Genomic DNA, 17,658 nt, shown 5'->3' on the forward strand with positions numbered 1-17,658 from the left:
TTTGCTTTTGAATTTCCTCTCCGGAAATTTCGATGTAGCCTAACGTCTATTTGCATATTCATGGTGACGTAGCTTGAAGGGGCTTAAGGTCAAGGAAGACAAATCGGAGGCGAGAGGATATGATGAACTGACCTTGGTGTAGCTCTTGCGTCATAATCTACACACCTCGTTCTTACCAGTTGGCTTCTGACATATTTAATGGTATTCGTGCTGGAAGATCTTTGAACTTCACGATTTGGAAACACTGCAAGTTATCTGCAACGTGAAGAGATAGCAAGAGGGTTTTGAAATATTGTGTTGACCGTTTGGTCATCTTAGCTCGATTCTTATACCCTGTGAAAGGAGGTAATATACAACAAGCATGTGAGTATATTTCTATTTAGCATGACACTTGATGGGTAGTTTAATTACAAACATGATCATAGCCAGAAATTTTGTAGGGCGGTTAGGCTATTGATAAAACTTGAATGGTAGAAATAATAATAATTACTACCATCGTTATGGTTACTATTAAATAACTATTTTAAGCCAATTATATTGCAAACTTATTATTATTATTATATGAATGCGAGATTTGTATATTCGGTCCATCAGATGAGTGAACATCCAGCAACACAATTGACTTTCATATTCTTCTTCCTCCTCTTGTAGGTTTGTGTAACCAAAGCTCGTTCTGCAACTACAAAAAATGATAATTCCATCGGCGATATGGTCTTTCTAATATTCTTTTCCCTTTTGGTCTGTAATTTTCAAGGCGAACAGCATCCTCAAAACATGCTGATTCCACTTTAACGGATTTTTAAAAAATATCTTCCACCATTGCTTCGACCTTCCATTTATTTGGGATTTCTTCCCTTCTAATTTTGTCTTGTAAGGTTACTCCACTTAAAGACCGAAAACATCTAATTTCTGAACAACTTATTCTATGTAGTTTCTATCATGTTGACGAAGAGTCCAACATAGAAGAGGTGGTTTTGAATGTACGTATCTAATTTGATTTTTTGTCATTTGTTTTCCAAAATCTATTTTAAAATTCCAGTTAATCTATTATATTTTATTATTTTTTTCTCAACATCTTTTTTGTATTCGAACATACTGTTCAATTATTTTATCGTTTGTCACTATTTTCAGTTTTCTTTTTTAACTTGAAATCAACAGCTGGCCGCCTGATAGAGTGGTTAGAACATCGCGCTACGACGCCAGGGGTCCCGGGTTCGAATCCCAGTCTGGGCATGGATGTTTTTGAGTGTCCATTCATAAATTTCATCATATCATCACTCATCCCCATCTTCTCAAATTAGCCAAAAGTGGCAGAAAAAAGAGAAGGGGTGGGTCGACGGACCAGTTCGATCCCACCCCCACTCCCTTTCCCGACGCCAGTGGTTACAAACAATTAGCAATCAGGCAGTGTCCTGCAAAGGTTTTCCTATTTCAAGTTCAGTTCTTTCAGTCGCATCTCTAAATTTCTAGACCATTCGACGTAGGCTGGTACCGAGACAATTGTCAATCTCGTATCCGCTTTGTTTTGAAATTCCAGGAGCGGCCACCACTAAAAATGAACGAAACGAGTACGAACAAACAGACGACTCTAAAATCGAGACACGACTGTTATGGATAGTATCGATAATCTTGTCAAGTCTTTTTGGCTCGTCTCGTTGATTCATCGATCGATCGATTTGGCTTATTTTACCTCGTTTTTCTTCCACTTTTGGCTAATAGTGAAGATTGTTGTTTTAAGTCCACTTTATGCACAGAAAGGCTAATCGGGACTGGTCCTACAGTTTAAAGTGGGATCCGAACCACTGTGCCATCTCCACCGGGTACCGAATCCGGGACCCCTTGATTACAGGGCGGAAGCGTTACCACTACGCCATCGGGGAGGTCAAATTGTGAAGATGAGAATTAGTGATAACATGATGAAATTGATGAAAAGACATTCACAAAGAACCCAGGTTTCAAACCCGGGACTCTTGGTGTCGCAGCGGTGTGTGCTAAACATCCTTCTCTCATCCGAAGCTGTTGTTCTTTGGATTAATTTGTACTATTCAACTTCTCATTTTTATTGACGTTATTCTGTTATTTATTCTAATCAACATTTCTAGATGGTGGCCGACCTGTTAGACCATCTCTTCCCTTGCGGCCGTCTTGGTCCATTATATTACCTAAAATTTTACAATAATTCATTTGATATATTTAGAAATGTGCAAGGTACTTGTACTGGTGAAGGATCCATCTGTACCCTATTTACAATGTTCGTGTTCATCCGGTATACGCAAGATAGATTCCTTATCAAGTGATATGTTTAAGATCACTATATGTGGTAGTTATTCACGTTTATCTTTCTGTGTGCAAATTCAGTGTTGCCATCCGTACTGTGTTCCTTAAGATAACAAAATCGGCCTCCCCAATGGCGTAGTGATAATATCGTAATCAAGGGGTCCCGAGTTAGAAACCCGGTGGTGGAAAATTGTCCAGTCCCGATTAGCCTTTCTGTGCATAAACTCAACCAACCAAGTACATATCATTTGATTGTAGAGTGCACATTTTCAAATTATAACTCGAATATTACTAAGTAAAGAACAGAAAATACACAAATTTCTAAGTCCTACAAAACCTGTTTAGGGAATATACTGAAAAATGAGGGGTTCGGAGCACTAGTGGCACAACTCTATTCACAGTTGGAGAAAATGGTACATTTAAATTCTTTAGTACTATGTTTAGCTGCTGAGGAAGAATTTGAAACTTAGAAGATACTTCATTCTGTATAGGTGTAATTTATGTTTTTAGAGCGATTCTCAGCAACATACATTACATTACATTCTTTAATCCTTGTCCCTAGGTTCAAAACTTGCAGTACCTGAAGTTCTGTGAATGGTAGTTTAGGCAATAGGCAGGTACTTCTTCAAATTATAACTTCACAAATGGCCGCGGTGGCTCAGTCAGTAACGCGCCTGACTACCATGCTAAAGGTCCCGGGTTAGATCACCGGCCGGTTCAAATCCGGGAACTTTTCTAACGTTGGAAGCGGCCCCAGCGTCGAATAACATAGGTACCTGGGGGAAACCCTGGGGGGGGGGGGTAAAGGAGGTCAGGGGCGTGATGCTGATCACATCACCCCAACTCACGACCACACCCCCATTCGTCTTCATGGCCTGGTGCTAAGCACAGTGGAGCACTTTACCTTTTTTATTCATATCTGATTTACATAAGTTAAATCTTGGCCGTTATTCGCAAAATCCGCATTTCAGTGTGCCCTGTCCCCCCCTTGTGTGTTAATGAAAGAATATTATTTTCAGTAATTTTTCTTCCAGTACAAATAAAACATTCTGGATGTAGGGGAAAGTGGGGCACTTTGCAACAAAGGCACGTTGCAACAGTGCTTTTTCTGTTATGTAGGATGGCTCTACTGCGTTGCGCTTACTGTTGTTCCAACACACGTTGGTAGGTGTCTCTGATGAACCGTTCGTTACGCCAGTTTTTCAGATGTTGTCAGAGTGGAGGAAGAAAGACGAATTTTGAGGACGGTGAGTAATTTTTAAGAATCTCTTACAATTTTTAATACGCAATTCCTATAAATGACCACAGCATGCGACATGTGGTCAATTGAAAGCATGTTTATTGAAGGTGTGGAAAGTGATATTGCTATTTATGTTATGCAATTTTTGTGGAGGCAAGAATAGCTTTCTTAATCAAACATGTCGGTGAGGCAAGTTGCAACTGATGTTGCAACTTACCCCACAATGTTGCAAACTGACCCATGACAGACCAGAGGTTTAATAAGATATTGAATGTAATTGTTCACTGTCCCGAATATGATAAATCGAAATACGGTTTATTGTTTACTAATTTTAAAATCTTTTCAAGTAAAAGAAAAATATGATCGCATATATTTAGTCCTATATTCAGTAATCAACACACATTTTGAATTTTCACTTATTTATTCTTATACAAAATTACACGTACGTCAGTACGGCAAGAAAACACTATATTTCACTTAGTAGTGCTAGATAAATACGTAAATTGTGAATTAATTTTAGTTTATAATCATGTGCATGTAATTTCTACTAGCAGCACGAAACATTAATATTGTTATGCTTTCTGATATGGTCTCTTTCGTCTTGCAGATTTATTTTTTAAAAAATGTTCCTTCTTATTATTGTCGAATTGCTGTATAATTGTTGCCGTATTATTATTATTATTATTTCTATTGTTTCAGGTAGCCTGCAAGATGAGGAACTACAAGAGGAAGACCCAAAAGGGGACTACACCGCCTGATGTGATGGATAGAGCAGCAAATTTAGTCCTGGAACACGAAGATGATAAAAATGTCAGGTTAAGACAAGTGGCTGCAGAATTCAACATTCATTATTCAGCCCTCTCAAGATACATACAAAAGAAGAAATTACAAGAAAGTGGTCCTCGTGAGGGACAGAACATAAGTTGTGGTTATGCGAAACCGTGAAAAGTGTTTTCAGAGGAAGAAGAGAATATCTTCTAAATGTACTTGCAGCGTTCCAGTGAGATTATGTTTGAATTAACACCACAGGAAGTGCGAAAATTGGCTCATCTCTGTGCAGTTAAGTTTGATATAAGTGCTCCTTCATCGTGGTCGGTAAATGAATGGTTGGTATTGAATGGTTCAGGGGATTCCTGCAGAGAAACAAAGATCTTTCGGTGCGCTTGCCTGAATCAACTTCTTTAGCACGAATGTCCAGTTTCAACAAAGAAAATGTGCGCATGTTTTTTGACAAAGTTTCCGAAGTTCTGTCCAGAAACAATTATTCATCCTCAAGAATTTGGAACATGGATGAAACTGGTGTCACAACTGTCATGAAACAAAATAAGGTTGTAGCTCGAAAAAGGAACAAAACAGGTTGGCATAGTGAGCAGTGCAGAAAGAGGTGAACTTGTGACAGTTGCAGTGGCAGTTAGTGCTCAAGGGACTTTTATACCTCCAATGCTAATATTTCCACGTAAGAACTTTCGGGACCATTTCATTCGAGATGGCCCAACAGACTGCATTGGAGCAGCTACTGGTTCCGGTTGGATGATTGAGGAAACGTTTGTCCAATTCATTCGACACTTCATTTCTCAGGTGAATCCTAACGAAAACTCCCCTGTGCTTCTTTTCATCGAAAATCACTCTTCCCATCTCAGCTGTGAAGCTTTAGATGAATGCAAAAATAATAATATTACCCTTTTGTCATTTCCTCCACACTGTTCGCATCGACTACAACCGTTAGATGTCAGTCTTTTTGGTCCATTTAAGAAAGTGTGTGGGCGAGCAATTGATTCTTGGCATAAGAATCATGCAGGAAAACTCTTACAATATACGGCATACCACAGATAATTAAAACAGCATTTTTGAATACAGTTACCCCTACCAACATAACATCAGGTTTTGTTCAAACAGGAATATTTCCCTTCAATTCTGAGGTATTCCAAGAAAGGGACTTGCGTCGTGTTTCGTTTCAGATCGACCAAATCCAGCAGGACAGGTAGATAGTAGGCCTCCCGTATCTGATAGTGATGACATAGTCCAAACTGCCAGGTGCGATGCACTGCCAACTAAACCATCTTCAGGTGATGTTCAAAATGAACATTTGCTTTCGCAAATTGAAATGCCGGGTCCAAGTGGCACGCAAATGTCTTCAGTAGTGAGTAGACCTAAAGTTTCCTTCTCTCCTGAAAATGTTCGTCCATACCCAAAGGCTGAACCCAGGAAAACGACGAATCGTAAACGTAAACGAAGTGCCATTCTAACAGACACACCTGAAAAAAAGGCTTTGGAAGATGCAAAAAAGAGTAGTGCAAAGGAAAAGGGCAAGAAGAAAATTGTGTGCAAGAAAACATTATTCCAAAGTTCTTGCAAAGAATATCACTGTTTAGTGTGTGGAGAATCCTACAAAGAATAAGAAGACTGGGTGCAGTGCAACCAATGCAAAATGTGGTCCCATTGGCTGTGCGCGGAGAGAAATCCTTATTATGTGTGCATTGATTGCAAATAGTGTCTTCAGACAACGCATAATCCCTGTTGCAACGTACCCCAAACACTGTTGCAACTTACCCCATGCATGGGGCACATAGCAACACTCGGACCTGCTTTAAATTAACAGACTTTTCTCACTTGAGGTTCAAAATTAAAATTTCATATTTGTTTCTTAACTAGCCAAAAGATGTACCATTTCATAGCATATTTGTAACTTGTTCGAACTGTAACAGTTTTTGAATAAAAAAATTAAACTGAAAAGTGTTGCAAAGTCCTCCACCTTCCCCTACTGTATGATTAAAATATTTTTTACATTTTCTGTAGCTGAATTTTGGTGATTGTTTTAATGATAGTTTGCAAAATATCAGCCGCCATGTTTGTTTATAGTTTAATGATAATAACACTATTTACGGTTTAACACGATTAATATTTTGTATATTATTCTACACCAAATGTTTGTTATTTTTGCCTATAAAATTATTGAATTTTAAATCAAGAGAAATTTAAGTGTGTTTCAAGTAAACATATTACATTTCCTTTCGTATGAGCTTCACTCCACCAGTATGTATATTTTGTTTCCTTTATTTTCCTTTCTTAGAGCCTAATAAATACCATTAAATGATTAAGAGGTTAATGAACTTTCAGCAAAAGTGATTCTGTTATTTATAAAATCCATATGCACATTATTCTATAAATTATTTATTTAAAGTGATTTAAATTAGTGATTTTTTTAAAAAAAATCTTTAAATCAATCTACCTTGCTTCACAGTATAAGTTACACATATACATGCAACTCAATTTTTACGAAAAGTATCTCCTGCTGTGAGATTTTGAACGAAATATCTTCCATCTTAAAATCTCCGTATTTTTCAGATACTATAACCGAAGTTTGAAAATGGCATATCCGAGTTTAAAAGACAAAGTGGTAATAATTACAGGTAAGGAACAACAATACAACTTAATTGTTATATTTATTTCTTCTCTATAGTAGTTTGTGCCAATAGCATCAGTCATGTACATGTACTCAAGGTGTGCGCACTTATGGTGCCATTGCATTTGTCGGTACTTTATTTTTATATTTTGTATTTTTCTTGTATTGCGCCACTTTTCTGCTACTTTATGCTAATCATGACGATGAGCATTATATAATGATGATTGGATGAGATTAATGAAGCGACACTAAGAAACAACAATGGCCACTAGTGGCAATCACCACCAGACCATTATTGCATATAGACGTGTTTAAAATCAGCTATTGGCTTCGTCAGTTTTACTTTGAGCTCAAATTAAGCTTTGTCACTAATATTTACTTTATTTACATTTTTTTACTCTCATAAGTCAACGTTAAGTTCCTGGACTTTAAAGTAATTTTTTAGATTTTTTGAAGATGAGAAATTATTTTCAAACAAGTGACAATATCACCATTTTCTTCATATTTTTTAACCGTTCTTTCCAGTCTGTCATCTAAAGTCATGTAAGCAATCTTTCTTCGTTTACCTTCCATGTTGAGCTTGGCCCTTATTAGCGCACATGCTTCTATATCACTTCCATATCAAGCAACTTCCTACAACCGAAAATAATGAACGACTTCCACACAGACGAAGCACAACTAGAATGCACTAAATAACTATGACCTGAACACTCTGACACTCGGAGCAATACTGAAAGAAAGCGGGGCTAGCGAGCGGCAGTGTTGCCAACCTCCCGATAAGAAAATGCGCTGTTGAACATGTGAAATTACGCTATATGCTTATAAATTGTGCTATGATCCATATAATAACAATAATGAATTATTACTATTATTGATAATTAGTAATTTGTCGTATGAATGTAATTTTAAGTTATGCATCTGCTTTCCGAGATGATTTCAACATTGAACTAAAGAAAGTCTGAGATGATTCGTCGACTACAAAGCGGAACATTTTTTCTTATTTTGTGCTCCACGATTTTCTGTAGATTCCTTGCCATGAAATGTTCCTCGTGAGGTAAACTGGGGAGAATAAAGAAAAGATGAAGAGAAGAGAGAGTGGTTGGGAAAGCATGTCCCTGGACTGAAAATAATAAATGTAATTTCTCAAAATATCGTTCTTTGAAGTGATATTTGGCATGGAAGAGATTTCTTCCTCTTTCTTTGAATTATTTGCTGTTGTTGGTTTTAAGGGATTTATTATATCATTATATATTTAATTGCATAATAATTAGAATGTAAAGACCAATTTCTCTCTCCCAGAGAAGCAAGCTTGCAAATTATGCTAGATTTTCCCATTATGCAAACATGTGCCAACGAAGCTCAAATTGTGCTAGGTTTAGCATTATTATGCTAGGGTTGGTATGGCTGGCGGGCGGAGGGGAAGGTTCTGCGGTCATTGCCTCAGGGGAGGAGACAGTGGATCACGCGCAGCTAATGGACTGGTGGTGATTGTCGCTGGTGGCGAATGACATGTATTGTAGACGACAACCAGAACTCAGAAACCCTATAAGTAGGGACGAAGTTTTCGTTTCAACGATAGCACCGAAAAGTTGAGGAAAGCATAATGAAGTGTTGGAAATGAATTTGGGTAGCTTAAGGAGACAAATTTACTGTGTTTTAGAATTGCAAAATAATGCGAATTATGCCATTCCTCAGAATACCACTGAATTTTGCACTTCAACGCGAAAAATGCTGCGATATATGAAATATAAACTGGGATAACGCTTCTTCTTTCAAGGAGAGTTATCTGAGGCACTATGAGTTCTGTTAATTTTTGCCTAGCTGGTGAAAGTTCGATTTAAAAGGACCACGCTTAAATTATTGCAGTTTAGTTTTCATTCTACATTGTATATCATTTGATGATTATGTACATATTTCAATATTAAATATTAATAATTATAATACAGCGCGTCATATCGAATCCTGATTATAATCATCACATTTTGTCTTTCTTAGGAGCAAGTTCTGGCATAGGTGAAGGAGCAGCAGTGCTCTTTGCAAAATTGGGATCCAGATTAGTTCTCAGTGGACGAAATGTGGATAACTTGAAGAAGGTAGCACAGCAGTGCCAGCAAGCCGGATTAACGCAAGACAAGGTTAGTTTTAGGACGCTTTAGAATTGAATGAGGGGAGGAAATCCAAAGCTAAACATTCTATTTCCAACCGAGAAGATTTGCTCTATCACATAATGACAAGCCGCGATCTTCTCCTCACTGGGCACCTGCGTATAGCTTAGAGTGAGCGTTCATTGCCTTAAGGTATGCTTGGTGTCAAACTAAGGCTATATCTGAAAGATACAAAAGGCGGGTTTGAAGTGACGTCAGCTATTGCAGTTCGAAAGCGCCAATTAATCGAGCAAAGAGCCCTCCGCAAACGAACAGTTTTCGAGATAATTGCGAATGTGTGGTTAGAAGCCGTCACTGATTGCATTTTGTAAACACTGAGTGCTTTACTCCTTGCACGTTCCAAGGTTTGCTCTTTGTTTACAAAACAGAACATTTCCGAGAGGTGGCGTTGTAATCAAACAGGATGGATACAATCAGTACAGAGAATTGTACATGCTTGTGACCAATTCCGAAATGAACCGGGGGTGTTCGAAAGAATTCGAAACTCAATGCGGAATAGTGTACAGTATTGCATCGAGATGCAAGGATGATACTATGAACACCTCCTTTAACAGGTACGAGTGTACAGTAATTGTAATATGTAACATACTAACGTTTATTAAAGTAGGTGGAATGTTCAATAAAAGCAATGGCATCTCCAATGACTTTTCTTACTGTATTATCAGCATTTTACCAACTAGGACGACGTTTACAAACAATGGAAGTCAGTGGCGGCTTGTAACCACACATTCGCAATTATCTCGAAAACGGCTCGTTTGCAGACCCATGTTTAATGAGACTTTTTTTGCTTCTATTATCGTGTACTTTCAACTGTGTCAGTTTGCGCTATTAATTATGATGCACCCTGTGTGTGTGTGTGTGTGTATATATATATATATATATATATATATATATATATATATATATATTTTATGGTTCACTGTTATTACACACGTGTGGTCATTATTAAAATTCCGTGGTGTAAGGGATGAACCTTTTGGAAGGCACCTAATTGTCAACCCCCCTTCCACGCAGTACACTATGGATGCATTTTGCAGACTAACGAGGCTCTGGCGTCTGGATTCACGGCCGATATAATCCTCAATGGGGCTCGGGTTGCGTGCTGTCCTTATGCTTGTGATCGTCCATTCATCCATTTCTTATTATCACCATTCATCGCCATATTCGCCTTTAGCAAATGTGGCATAAAAGTAAAGTAAAATATACCAATGAATCAACTGTTATAATTCCAACCCACGTAGCGAAATTCAGTCGTGTTAGTAATGGCTACAAACTGATTAATTCATTAACATATAAAAAGGAAACTATTGACCTAATCCTTCCTTTAATGGAGTTGTTCACTGTTGAAGAAGCCAATTGTGTATTAACTTTCGTGATAAATACGTAGTGTATAAAATATGGGCGCCTTCTACAAAGAGAAAAGTTAAACAGAGCATCAACAATTACAAGCATCGTCAATGCTAGACAACAGTCATCAATTAATTAAAATGGTGGCCTTTCTAATATATTATTTCAAAAACAAGCCATCGATTTACCCAATCAGACACGCCCACAATCTAGACTTCTAAACCTAACAAAATAATCAATTAACGTTAGAGTAAACAAAGAACCATTTCTCCCACTCCGTCCCGCTCATAGAAAGCAATAAAACCAATAAAAAGCAGTAAATTTTCAATTATAACAAAAGTGAACTGCCAAATAATCTCTTGACCTCTCGATCTAATGCAGAGCCATAAAAGTGTTCCCCTGTGCTTAGCACCACGCCATGAAGGCGTATAGGGGGTGTGGGGGTAACGCCCCACACTTTTTTGATCCGGTCGTGAGTGGGGGTGATGTGATCAGCACCACGCCCCTGGCCGCCTTTACCCCCCAGGGTTTCACCCAGGTACCCATGTTATTCGACGCTGGGTGATCGCCGGGGCCGCTTCCAACGTTAGAAAAGTTCCCGGATTTGAACCGGCCGGGGATCGAACCCGAGAGCCATTCCATGTGAAAATGGACAAACGAGGTTATTTTTTTTTATTGAAAGTACTATTACTTATTACATGTGAAATTAAAGGGAAATCTATATAGAATTTGTAATTATCAATACAAACATTTAGTTTCATGGCTTTAAAATAGCATATTGTTTCAAACCTATTACTTTATATAGTAGAAGTGAGATTTTATGCCTGGTGTTTCCACTTAATTTAGTTTCATTATGATACAATATTATACCATAAGAAAACTAAATTAATTCTAATTTCGTTCTAATTGCCTCGTTTATTGTTTCTATATCTTAAGCTCTGAGGTATCCTATTTCATTTTTGAAACAAACCTTAGTTTGAAGAATCTATTTATGATAATTTTCATAGCCTTTGCATTGTTCCATAATCCTACATGTGCATGATGTCACACCCATCACAGGAAAAAAATGTATATAAAAAAAGCATGTAGTAATATTTTAGAAACTGAAAACAGCTAAATGTCAGTGAGAATAAAATAAAATTGATTCAGTAAATCCATATATTTCAAAGAGTTTTCTGAAAGACTGAGGAAGGTCCTAAAGTAAAGTCTCAGAAGTGTCACAATTACAAAAAATTTATTTTCTGTAGCTGAAAATTGAGATGGGGAGGAAAATTACATGAATTGATAGTTACATATTTGAAGGTGGGAAGATTTTTTTAAAATTAATATAAATTTGTCTGAATGACACACCCGTCACAATGGAATTGTCCTGTAGCAATCTCAAATAACATAAGAGAAAAATGAGACATAAAAAAAAATACATCTATATCTATACACGTCAATTTATGTCAATAACCCGCAGTCCCCGTCGGAGAAAGGTTTAAATCATAACATGTAACTTCAATTAACCATAAGTACTTCAACCTCAGTGAACCTCAGATGCAGGGACGGCGACAGGGGTGGGCACGGGTGGGCAACCGCCCACCCAAAAATTCCTGTGCCCACCCGATTGCCCACCCAATCAAATTCACAAAGTACATATACTTGGGGATATGTGAATGTTTCAATAAATAAGTGTATTCTGGTGTTCATTACATGTATATTTTACTAATGAATATTATCTATACTAGAAAATGTTCACATATCATCATCCCATAAAAAGCTGATTTAACTTTGTTATTAGAAAGCAATAAGGAATTACTGGAGATCTTGAAACAAGATAACTGTGACCAATTGAATACTTCTATGATTAGAAGCAGCTAGTGGGCTTAGGAGGCGCAAAATTATGCAGGGTTTAGGGTGAGCTTGAGGGCTGCAGCTCCGGGCCTTCACTGGGGAAGAAACTCCTTTGAAAAGTACCATATAAAGAAAAAAATTAGGTACTTCGGATGTGATAAAATAAAACGTAGGAATACGTATAACGAACTACCTCGTATAGCTTTGAAACTGTGGAGCGGATTGGGGTGGGGTCTTGGTGTTGTAAGCTCCGGGTCTTCACATATATCAATCCCGGCCTACGTATGATGGAAATAATCTCTAATTAAACAAATAAAAACCTCAGCGTTGCTTCCTCCAGCAACACAGAAAATTATTTCGACTCTTTAATTAGGTCTACATTGAAATTCCAGAAGTATATCTTTCTTCATTTAATTACAATGTTTATATTTATATTTTACATACCTGTCATTTTCAAATAACTACGTACATGGTATACAAAATAAGAACTTTGTATTTGTTGTACTAATAAATACTAATAAGCATCAATCTCAATAGGCACTACAATACCGAGGTAATATTAATTTCGATGTAATAGTTATGTGGGTTTGGAAAAAGCAACGCAATTATTGAATTGATAATGGGTGGCTAATTCTATTTAGAAATCCTAGTTCCACACATAAATTTTGCCTATCAGTTACGTAATCATGCGATTTTTCTTGTGATTAACTTACGTAGAATTAAAAGAAGAAGGGGTTGGAAGGAAAGCTTTGTTTTGAGGGCATCAGAGACCTAATAAATCATGATGAGAATGGTTTAAACTTTAGAAGCATCAGAGGTTTGGCCGAAAAGGTTAACAGAATCTGTAGATGCAGATGAATTAAAGAAAAAAAGGTATGTGACGAAGTATCCATAAGAAAGTTTTGTTTATTTGTTTTTAAGTCGAATTTTATGCTCAGATAGGCTAATCAGAACTAAACCTACAGTTTAAAGTGGAGTCCAAACCAGTGTGCATTGTGCTTCCACCATAGAAACCAACCAATAGAAACCAGAACCTGTTCATTATAAAACGACAACGTTATGCCATTGGAGAAAAAAATATACAGAAAGAACTCACAGGGAACGTGTTATGGTATTTTCACCATAAATGATGCGTTCATTTAAGAGGGTGTATTGCCAGAGACAAATATTTGAGATGCACTTGCAAATTTTCAAACCCGATCCATTGATCAATACAGCCTTCACTACCACCAGCTTTATCAGATTTCGTTCATTTTGAAGGCAGATTCCTGATATAGCAGAGTCTGGAACTCGTAATGCTCACTTTTTCCACTAACATTCTAGCTTCACAAATAAATCTAACTCATTATAAAAAAGCACACTGTTCTTTAAGAAATGATTTCGTAAAGGGCTATCGCGCTTGGGTAAAAAATTCCACGTAAGCTATCTTCGTGTACTATTGTTCCACTCATACAAATAGAGACGTTCTGAGGTGACAAGTTCGAGTCACGTGACAACCAAATTGTGACTTTCACATGTATTTTCCTGCCAAATTCCGTGGACAAAGAAAAGAAAAGAGGGGAGGTGATCTTCAACCCTGGCCACTTGTTTGACAGTTCCAGGAATAGAGCAGCGCTTGAGGCCACATCTGTGTTCGCCAAATGGAGCTTCCAGTTGTCTGACAGAAAATGTTGCAATTGAATGGCAAAGTAGGAAAAAGTAACTAAATTGCCAATAATTTCTTGTTTCCCCCCCAAACACCATTCCCCTCAGGGATAAAATTTATCAAGCAGAAAGGGGGACACAAGTATCCAGAGGGGGGAATGCCCCCTCATCCCCCCTACAAATACCACACTGCATGAAAGTGACGAAGGGGGGGATCAAATACACGGAGACATTGAAAATACAATACCCCCACAAATTATTATTTTGACTGTGGTTCCAGGCGCCAGAGACTCGTTCGCCTCCAAGATTAAAGTTTCCAGGGTATACTGCGCAGGATAGAGGTTGACATTTCAGCGCTTTCGAAAAGATCAAGCAATACACATCAAGTCGTCTGTGAAAAAGAGATGAATTACCGGGTATAGTGATAAATTTCGATGAATTCCTTGTGTGCAAAATCACATTCTACAAAATGTAAACTATTTGTTACCTCAGTGCATGTGTTCATCTAATCATACATGTGTTACTTCTCCCGCATGTGTAACGAAGAATTACTTCAGAAAACGATTAACAACTTAGCTAACAAATTTTTCAATGTTACTTGATTATTTTTTGGGTGATATTTTGTCAAAATAGCCTTTCATAAGCCTGGAGATACTTTATGCAGAATGAACAAAGAATTGGTTTTTCCTTGTGTGTGTGTTTACATTCCCAATAAGATATTAATTTTAATCCAACTATCCAGTGCCACTTGTTGCATCCCCACTGTGGCCTCTTAATGCTAAGACTTTTCTACCAAAAAAGTAAACTCTCCTTGCCCCCAATTTTTGGCCCCCGATAGCCATTACTGGAAACATTCAGATAAATTTGTCAGTTGTAATAACCTTGTAAGCCAATAAAAGTGATCATTAACCCCAAAGTTTCAGTGAAAAACTCATATGATAATAATATCAGGAACATGCATTTAAATTATGAAAAAAATAATTTAATCCTTCACTATTGTCTACCATCACAATTTCTATCAATGTCGCCTGTGGAGTAGGTATGTGCCTTGTATTTTTGCACTTGAAGGACAAAATGTGATCGAACCAATTCACATTTATTTCACTACATTAACATGAAGGAAAGAATTTGATTAGAATGTATGGCTGCGCACACACAAACACTTACCTTGAAATAATTGTGTCTATCGGAGACAAAGAACAAGCTGCGAGAATAGATTAGAAAATGAAGAGGATAGACACCAAAAACACACATACGTACATGTGATGTGTGTGTGCATGGCAGTTAAGAGAAACATTTGAAGAATGGAACGAGAGAAAGCAAAAGGGAGAAAGAGGTGACAAGCTGATAAAGAAAGATTTAAGAGGCATTAGGGAGTAAAGAAGAGAAGATGAAAAAAGAAAGGTAAAATTAAGTGAAGGGAACTCGGGAGTGTAAGAGAGAAGGGGATACATATGTATGTATGTCGTACATATATCTGTCTTACATCCATCTATATATTGTGGACAGAGAGGGAGATCTTGAAGTAGGAATGCAGGTGCGACTTCTGATCGGGCAATGTCATTGCTGAGTAATGGAAACTGGGAGAGACTGGCCGGGAGGAAGTCGTGACTGTTTGGGAGAGTAGCGAGTCCGCATGGTCAAGGTGTTTTAATAAATATTTAAAAAGGAACAAAAGCGAGAGTCTCTACAGTTATGTCCCCGGGCTGCCAATAGGCAGTTCAACAATATATATATATATATATCGCCTTACCTGCCCACCCTAATCTATCAATATACAGCTTCTGCCCACCCGTAGAAAATTTCTGGCGCCGCCCCTGCTCAGATGGCAGTTAAAAAATACATCCGCCCCCTTCCACCCCATTAGCCAACCGCTATAACAAACGTCCTGCGCCGACGTTAGAACTAACAATAAGTTTGAAAAGAAAAGGGTAAAGAAAAAGAGGTAATGCAGCTTACATAAAGAATAATAGAGGTCACACATATCTACAATATCTCTTGCGCCTTAGTTTTCTGTTTCCTCTCGATGCTGAATGCTTTTTAAAAAAGAATATATTCTTCAGATATGATACTACCAAACCAAAGCATCAGCACATGTATAGATATTAGCATACGTCAATACTACCACAGTTGGCAGTAATTCATCACTGTTGTTCTGTTAAAAAAATAGAACTTTCAATATTGATAAGGTAATAAATGTATGTCCTAACATATACCCCTGCTTTGCATTCATTTTGCTCCCATGGTCGTTGTTGATTTCCCCCCCAAGTTTTGATTGTTTAATTTCGACTTTATCACGGTGCACAGACTTTTTTACTTGGTTCGATTTCTAATTGTGTCTCTTAAAACATACCTCAGTGTCTTATTAATGGTTACTGGTGAACAACTTTTCCTTTCCGTATATTCCTGTATGATTCTTTGATTGCGAGCAGCCATTCGTTTTGGATACGGACTGCTGATGCCATCTACTTTACGTGCGTGGGGTGCGAAGGGCTAATTTGTCGCTAAATGCTTTAATTGTTAGGTTAGTTTCCCCCATGGGAAACGAGTCAACCAAAAATTACATATTTCACACATATAATTTAATTTCAGCCACAATAATGTGTGTTAATTATTGCACGAACATGATAAATTCAAATGTAAGCAATGTTTTTTGAGGGATGAACATTATTATTGGGGAAAATATGACATATTGCCCCCCCCCCCGGAAAAAATACCTTCCTTGCCCCTCCCTGGAAAAAATCCTGCGGACGTCCATGATCATAGCTGTTATTTCGCCAAGAGCGGTAGTGTCCCGTTTAGGATTGGAATATGGAAGAGGATTCGAGTATCTGTAAGGAGAAGTTTCAAACCTTGGTGCCTATTAATAAAACCAAGGTGTGTATTATATATGTTTGTGTTTTCTAAAATTATTGTACTTGAGGAATAAATATAATAAAATAAAAGTATATACAGAATATGAATATAAAATATAACAAACAAATCATATGTTTGACCAGTGTTTCGAAAATTTCTAAATTGACTTGTATATGTTAAGGATTTGTTTGGTGCTGATATTCAGCTTTAAAATCATACGGAAATTTATAATGATAAATATAATAAAATACTAACTTGGAATATATGATATTTTCTAGTAAATTTATTGAGTAATATAGGTCCTTAGACCTTAAGCCTCCCAAAGGAACAGGAGTTGCAAGGATCTGGTCTTCCAGAAGTAGGACGTTCCAAAGGCTTCTTCTTATTTTGCTTTCAAGGAATTTAGGCTACCTTCTTCATTAAGAATAAATAATGGATAAGTAATGAAAGAGAAATCTTATATATATTGAATAATTAGAACATAGGCCTACCAAATTATAAGTCTTTAGACCTTCAGCCTCATAAAAGAATCAAATGAAATGGACTTCCATAAGGTTGTGGTCATCTTCTTCATTCTTCTTAATGATTCTTATCATATCAAAATTCACACTATATCAGTTCCCAAATTTCCATTTTTCACTTCGCTTCCATACATAGTCAAATCTTGATAGAACCACACTTAATTCCACACTATCAATCCGTTTTACAGGAACGTCAATGTCCTCACAATCGCTAATTAGTTTCCACCAATTACCCATACGACTTTGCAAGTCACTAGCAAATACTTCAAACATCTGATCGCGTAATATGTGGTTTCGAGCAAAAACATTTGCAAAATCACGTGTCCGAGTCGACCGGAAACTAAGAACGCCTGCTCGAATAAGCTACAT

At 37.3% G+C, this 17,658-nt stretch overlaps 1 protein-coding gene across 3 annotated transcripts in view; it reads left to right on the top strand.

Annotated features, from left to right (window-relative positions):
- The first annotated feature begins 227 nt into the window (after positions 1-227).
- Positions 228-17,658, top strand: part of LOC146001889 (3-oxoacyl-[acyl-carrier-protein] reductase FabG-like) — a 76,764-nt gene continuing 59,333 nt past the window's right edge. For 2 of the 3 annotated variants that reach the window (XM_083139599.1, XM_083139598.1), the window contains exons 1-3: positions 230-363; positions 6,863-6,927; positions 8,916-9,055. In XM_083139599.1, the coding sequence (XP_082995725.1) occupies positions 6,885-6,927; positions 8,916-9,055 (183 nt within the window). In that variant the 5' untranslated portion in view covers positions 230-363; positions 6,863-6,884. Of the gene's footprint in view, positions 364-6,862; positions 6,928-8,915; positions 9,056-17,658 lie in introns of all 3 variants that reach the window. The other variant, XM_083139600.1, reaches the window with a different exon arrangement.

This window comes from Lepisma saccharinum, chromosome 18, assembly GCF_977018435.1.
Source record: "Lepisma saccharinum chromosome 18, izLepSacc3.1, whole genome shotgun sequence".
Taxonomy (NCBI): Eukaryota; Metazoa; Arthropoda; class Insecta; order Zygentoma; family Lepismatidae; genus Lepisma; species Lepisma saccharinum.